General features: G+C 50.5%; 2 protein-coding genes across 2 annotated transcripts; one reads left to right on the forward strand and one right to left on the reverse strand.

Moving 5' to 3' along the window:
* Window positions 1–764, reverse strand: BDZ99DRAFT_458905 (uncharacterized protein; the record flags this gene model as incomplete). The annotated part of the gene is made up of 1 exon (XM_033719032.1): window positions 1–764. A coding segment is annotated over one exon (764 nt), but the record flags the coding sequence as incomplete, so codon positions are not given.
* Window positions 765–4,558: 3,794 nt separating this feature from the next.
* Window positions 4,559–4,819, forward strand: BDZ99DRAFT_458906 (uncharacterized protein; the record flags this gene model as incomplete). Its single annotated transcript, XM_033719033.1, has 1 exon — window positions 4,559–4,819. A coding segment is annotated over one exon (261 nt), but the record flags the coding sequence as incomplete, so codon positions are not given.
* Between the last annotated feature and the right edge of the window lie 2,213 nt (window positions 4,820–7,032).

Consider the following 7,032-nt stretch of genomic DNA (forward strand, 5'->3'; position numbering starts at 1 on the left):
GCTTTTCCTTGCTGAATAGCGTTCTGGTCGCGATCGTTCCGTAGGGCACCGTGCAGCTGTTCGACGGTTGGCAGCGGTTTGCCTTTGACTAGTGCATTCTGCACCTTTTGTTTCCAGTACGTCGTAAATTCGGGTTGTAGTGTTGAGATCACGTGCAGGAAGTTGTGCACTGCTCGATCGCCTGCAACATCAGGTAGGTTCTCTTCCTTCGCAGCATTGTATGCTAGGAGGAAGTTGGCCATCCAAATGTCAACGTTCTGGTTTCTTGGTGGCGATAGTAGCCGGTTGTAGTTGGCGGCAATTCGTAGCTTGCTGTTCTGGTCTGATGGTGCTATGGCTGCTTTGAGGATAGCTAGCCACTCGGATACGGGCTTGCCCACGTAGTAGTGCTGCAGTGCTACTACTACAGATTCGCTGATTCGCGTTTGCACAGAGAACAGGGCCGTTACGTGTTTTTCGTAGGCCTTTTCCTCCATGGCGTACTTCTTGACCAGCCTGTCGTACTTCTTGTATTGCTCATCGCTGAGCTCGGTGATGTCTGGTTCATTTCCCGTGGCGCTAGCATTTGTCATGGCCATTCGAATAGTAGGCTCAATAGGTGCGGCCTTTGCAGGAAGACGAGTGGTAGCATCAGGGTCGATATACTGCCAGACACGTAAGCTTTCGGCGTGTGTTTTGATCTGATTTATCCACAATTTCCAGTCTGGTCCTGATGCCAGGATGACTTTTGTTGTGGATAGCAGCTTGATGTTTGATGAATCCATACTAGTCAGGTTCGAAAGAACGGTAACTAATATACTGATAATGCTTTTGTGGATGCTTGTTGCAGCAAATAGCGCGTGTACGGCAGATAGCGCGTGCAGCAGCTGATAGGGGCAACGTAGCGAGGCACGTGACTTCCTAGCCAGGTGATGTAGGAGGAGAATACAACGATGGATTGTAGCGTTAGGCCGGGCTCATAACTGGCAGCTGGCGTAGGAAGGGCAAAGGATCAGTGAGGAAAGCATGAGTTGTATTGAGGTGCTAATGAGTGGCTATATAGTGAAGAGAGACCAGGGGTTGCAGGCAGCAACGGTGACAAAACAACAGGTGAACCCTGTCCAGCTGAGAAGTGAACCCTGTACAGCTGAGACGCGTAGACAGACGTGCGTAGGAGCATTCTAACTGGCTGCCAGATCCCGTCTTCGGAGACTGACACGAGAGGAAGCGGGCGGGCCCAATTGAAGACAGTTCCGACAACATCAGGAACAAAGACGAAGTGGCCGTCATGAGTGGACTGCATGAGGACATAGAGAGCGAAACCAAACTAGTACAACAATTTCAGCATCGCTACAGTACCAGTTCATCAGTTTAGGCACCCAGCTATACCGCTGCACGAGTTCGACTCTCGATCGCTCGACACCACTGTGAGGAATAGCCCAGCTAGTAGATGTGTAGCTAGCCCTAAGGTGGCCTAATTTCCACTGAGTCGACCTCTACATCGTATTTGAAGTTTAAACGGCCCATCAGGGCACCCCAAGCAGTGACAAGAGAGGGTGCAAAACAGCACGAGACGTACAAAGATTATACTGAAACCATTCTCACCTCAAATTCTTGTATATATGCTCCACTAGAGACCTTGCTCTCAATTTCATCCAGACCACCGAAGATATCCACTGGACCTTGAATCTTCTCCGCGTACCTTTAAGGCCGCAGTATACATGTTAGTGGGTTTTCATAAAGAAGAGGTGTTGAAGACATATTAAGACCTTACGTACTCCGTAGGGGGATTCTTTAGATAGACATTGGTACTCTGCCAAAGGAAATACGGCCGGATCGCTTTGATCAAAGCCAATGCCGCGCTGGCATTGAGTGGTACACTGGTAATACATTCATACGCCAATCTCGCAGGCACCGTAGGGGTTGGAACAGCCGATTGTGCCGCAACGGACGCGCTGACAGCCGCACATGGTGACGAGGAATTATCTTGTCTCGGGTAATGTTGAAGAGGCGTAGCAACTGCAATTGAGGCAATTGAAGCCAGCAGTAAGGCTCTGAGGAACAGCATGGTAAGAAAAAAGGTGCCAGTCAGATTGAACGCGTGGGCATCGCGTCACAATATATACTCAGCCAGCGGCAAGGCTGAGCCGTCTGCCCGGGATCGTGCTCTCACTGGCTTCTTCATCTGGCATCATGTGCAAATCGTACCTGATTGCGGAAGCTGGGTTAGGGATGGTGTTTCTTGGTACCTGCTGGGTACAGATGGAACTTCGGATTTCGCATCATCAAAGCTCCTAGCTCCCCTGTCCCCCATTTAAGACGGGGCGAATCAGCCCAAAGCTGGATGATCGAAGGTCAATTAATCTAGCTGATATGCCTTGCCAGCTGCCTGATAAGGAAGCTGTGAAAACGAAACCTGGTCGAAGCATTTTAACCTTGAATTATGCTTATGAACTGCCCAAGGTGTAAGAAGCCTCCGCGAGCTTACAATCAATAAACAGGAACACAGCGTTTCTGCTCATGCTGAGAGATGGATGGATGGTAGTCTCGCACTTGTTGATGATGTTTAAAGTTGAGAGGAGATCGGCGTGAGAACTCCCGGGGCCCTCGGAACGGACCGCCAAGGCGCTTTTCCCAAATAGTCTTGTTTTGGGGGTTTGCCGTCATCATGAACTGCTTTCATGATATGTCGGGACGAAAATTGATCCGTCGAGGTGAATTCTTGTTGCCCTTGCACTACAAGGGTACTCTTTCCTGCCACTGTCTTGTGGGGCTCTAATGTAATAACAGAAACGGGGCAGCAGATACACTTCCAATCTGCGTACACCCTGTTGGTGCTGTCTGGGGTAGCATCAAGAGTTTATCAATTGTCCAAAATGCCGAACTTCTCCCTTATTTGGAATGCTGAAAATACTTCGAGGTTCGTCACGCAGCGGTAAACGAGTGTACAGATATCTACGACGAGGCATTAGAACAAGATATAGATTCGTCAAGGTAGAGGAAGAATTATGTTTCGAAGCTGCATCATAGGTTGACCACTAACTAGAAAGGGTTGGCATAATTCTGCGCTTAAAGATAGGTACAAAGGAACGACAACTTAGATGGTGTTGTCGGAGGGATCGGGCCGGGAATTGCTGCATGAATAGAACAGCAAAATATTATTTGGGGCAAAAAAGCTGTGTTGTGTTTTAGTGCGTAAAGATTAACCAGTGTATCGCATCTAAAATCTGGGCAGCGAAGATATGAGGAAAAGCCTTTAGGACTTCTCGAATCCCCGAAGCACTTCAGACTGCGTTCATAAATACGATTGCTGCATTCACAGTGTAAGCTCCCTAGGAGATTTACACGAATGGTAGAAGGACCAGATCATAGGCTATGACGTTAGTTGCTGATTGGTTTTTTTGTCGAAAAAAGGCTCTCCCGTACATGCAATTAACGGAAGTACCTTCGAAGGACATTCGTTGCATGGGCTACTCGGGCTTTTGGTACCCTGGGATATACAAAGCATTCAATAATGGCACAGCTGCACAGTTTTTTGGGCGAGGCGTTAGAATTAGAATTAGGCAGCATTCAGGATTCTCTTGGTATAGCGTTATGGTCGGCTACCTCCGGGAGTCCTCTGACTAAGGCAGTAGTTTGCGGGGAAACATCAAGGACCGCAAAGCTGAAACGAAACCACTTCTGTAGACGCAATTGAGCGAATAACTTTGTACGTTGCCCAGCCGCTATTCAAAGCCTCGTTTGAGGGATGAGAGTCTGTTGTTCAGAAGCATGGCCAATTTGGTGGGTCGCTGCTAGGTACGGAGTCGTACATGCTGCTGTTATAGCTGTTGCGAAGAAAGAAAGGGTTGCCTGAGATCAAGTAGGTTGTTGAAGACTTGAAAGTGAAAATGAAGTCGTGAGAAAGGTGAGCGCGCCAACCCGAACGGGTAAGACAGCGTCTGTGCGACATGAGCCCCTTCACCTGGATGCCTTCAATCTCCGCCAGAGTCTGCAACTGACACTAGCAGCAGCACATCTCATGAGGAAACGAAACAACCCCCATGTAAATTAGGCCTGTTGCGAACAATTGATGGCGTAAAAGAATCCTTCAAAGCTTGGATCCCGTGTTTCAACACCCCAATGTGCACCCTACCCGACCCCTGTGCGCACGTGACCCAGCGCCGCTGTGGCTGAGTTCGGCTCAGGCCCGGCTCAGCTTCGGCTCAGCTCCCCTCAGGCCCGGCTCAGCTTCGGCTCAGCTCCCCTCAGGCCCGGCTCAGCTTCAGCTTAGTTCTCCTCAGGTCTGCTCACCCTTGCTTACCCTTGCTCACCCTTACTTACCCTTCCCTACTGGCTGCGGCATAGTCTTAGATGGACCTTGCTAGAAACTGTTAAGTTTTAGCAAGGGGCCTTAAATCTGTCCCCGGGTTATAAATCAGGGCCCTATACTGTTTTATATGCCTTATAAGCTTAAGCTACTTTCTAGGGAGCATTTCCCGCCCTTGTCCTTGTTAATACAGAGTATGCCATTCTGCTTAAATAGCTAACCTTCTCTTACTTTATTATTAATCCTTACCTTTTTCTTATCCTATACAGTTGGAATCTCTCGTTAACTGATGGTGTCTACAGTGCCTACAGCGTCACCAGAGTCATTGGCGGTCAATTGAAGGACCTCAAACAGCGTGGTGCTCGCAGCCTTTGCCTAGGGGACAGCATTCTCATGGCGGTCAAGTGGAGGACCTCAAACAGCGTGGTGCTCGCAGCCATCGACAACGCAATGCCTGTAGGCGCCCATCAGCACGCGAGGAAGCCCGAAGCTCCTGAAGGGAGATGGTCACAGCCAGCATGGTGGGGGTAATGGAGCCGTCCGCCGGACAGGCAGAGGGAGGAAGGACGACAGACCGGATGATTTCCAAGCAGATGCAATCCCGATGACGCGCTGCGAGGCGACGACGCCTGACCGACCCGGCTACAACACGACACGCAGGGTGGACACGAGTGCTGGGGCAGCAGCTGGATATACTTGAGGACGGGCATAGCAGGCAGATGGGAGGAGGAAGACGGATGCTCCATCTTGGTTAGTGGGAGGGAAACGTTGAAGTATGCTGCCTGGCTAGGGGTATATGGATGACAACTCCTGCAAGACACGGTCGGCCTTGTGAAGGGGAGACTCTACAAGGTATCGCGAAGCAGCGTCAGCTGTGAGGCGAGGTGTGCAATGGCAGCGACAGCAGACACTGTCTGTACAGCCCGAGAGGACGGATGCGCGTGTCGGTCCATGAACAGGCAAGGAGAGGAGGATGACATGGGCTTAAGGAGCAAACTGGTGCAGGGGCGTAGGAGGAGGGCTTTGTCCACCTGAGTCCTCGAGGCCAGGTTAGGAGGTGAGCTTAGGCAAGAGTCCTCCAGCTAGGCTGGAAAGCGTGTGAGAGGGGTCGCGCCCTCTTGTTGTAGTGTAGACAGCATGCAATACAATCTGTACCCGCCCGGGCATTACAAAGATAACTAACAGGATCCTTAAGAAATGCGAAACGCAGCTAGCACCAACGCTGGCCAGGTTCTTCACCAGGTGCGTGCGTATGGGGCACCACCCACGGCCGTACAAAGAATCAATCACCGTAGTGCTACGCAAGCCTCAGAAAGCGTCCTACAACACAGCGAAGTCGTACAGGCCAATTGCGCTGCTGGAAACAGTAGGCAAGCTGCTCGAACGCATTGTAGCACGAAAACTATCTAAGATAGCAGAGGAGAAAGGCATGCTCCCACCGAGCCAAATAGGCGCAAGGCCCGAACAATCTACGCAGACAGCACTGGAACTCCTCACGGAACAAATACAAACCGTATAGAAGGGCAACTCTCACCTTGTTACCTCCCTCCTTAGCCTGGACATCTCGGGGGCCTTTAATAGAGTATCTCACAAGAGAATAATACACAACCTACAGGTCCAACGTGTACCGGAATAGATGGTCCAATTCACAGAATCGTTCCTACAGGACCGAACTATAAGACTCTCTATTAGAAGATACATCGCCAAGACTATCCCGGTTAACACAGGCATACCACAAGGATCCTCACTCTCGCCGATCCTCTTCTTATTCTTTGCAAGCACGCTCCTGCCGGCACTACAAGAAGGCAATACAACAGCCTACGGGTTCATAGACGACACCAACATCCTCACATTCAGCAGAAGCACGGAAGAGAACTGCAGGGCAATCGAAAGTGCGCACGTACGGTGCATGGAGTGGGCGAAGAAGCACGGCGTAGTGTTCGCCCCGGATAAGTATCACCTTATACACTTCACGAGGCGCCGTTTAAATGCGGTAAATATAAAGGCCACAGTAAACATCCGGGGCTTTATAGAGAGCCCAATTATAGAGCTCCGCGTGCTTGGAGTTTAGGTAGACTCTAAACTTAAATGGGGCCCGCATATACGCATTATAAAGGAAAAGGCTATAGCACAGATGGGAGCCCTTACACGGCTAACGGTATTAATATGGGGCGCAAGCTTCTAAAAAGCACGGCATATATACTTAGCAGTCATCAGGCCGGTCCTTACGTATGGGTGCACCACCTGGTTTCCAACGCCAGGCATGAAGGAACAAATCAGCAAAGCGAAGATTAAACAACTTGAAACGGCCCAGAACTACTGCCTCTGTGCTATTGCAGGGGCGTATAAGACAACAGACATCAAGACGCTTGAACACAAGACCTCTTGCCCCCCCCTAAGGCTTAAGCTAGAGGAACTCGCGGTAGCGTACGCGGACCGCACGCGCGCGGGCCAGGCTAGAGAGCATATTGAGACCACGTGTTGCACTATTAGAGACACCATTAGGAGACACTATAAGCCTAGGAAAACGCCTAAATATGAGCCGAGCCGGCGTGATGTACTGAAGAGGCTCGCGGTTAAGGCCACAGCACTAGCCCCGAGGTACGAAGGGCAGTTAGACAACTTATACAAGCTTTTAAGACGAGGAGCAATACAGGAAGCGTACGAGGAAAGGTGGAGGGACGAATGGGAGGCCCACAGGAAGAAACGAAGGGGCCCCCCTACGCCGGCCCTCAACACGAAAT

The sequence above is a fragment of the Mytilinidion resinicola genome (assembly GCF_010093595.1).
Source record: "Mytilinidion resinicola strain CBS 304.34 unplaced genomic scaffold BDZ99scaffold_3, whole genome shotgun sequence".
Classification (NCBI taxonomy): domain Eukaryota; kingdom Fungi; phylum Ascomycota; class Dothideomycetes; order Mytilinidiales; family Mytilinidiaceae; genus Mytilinidion; species Mytilinidion resinicola.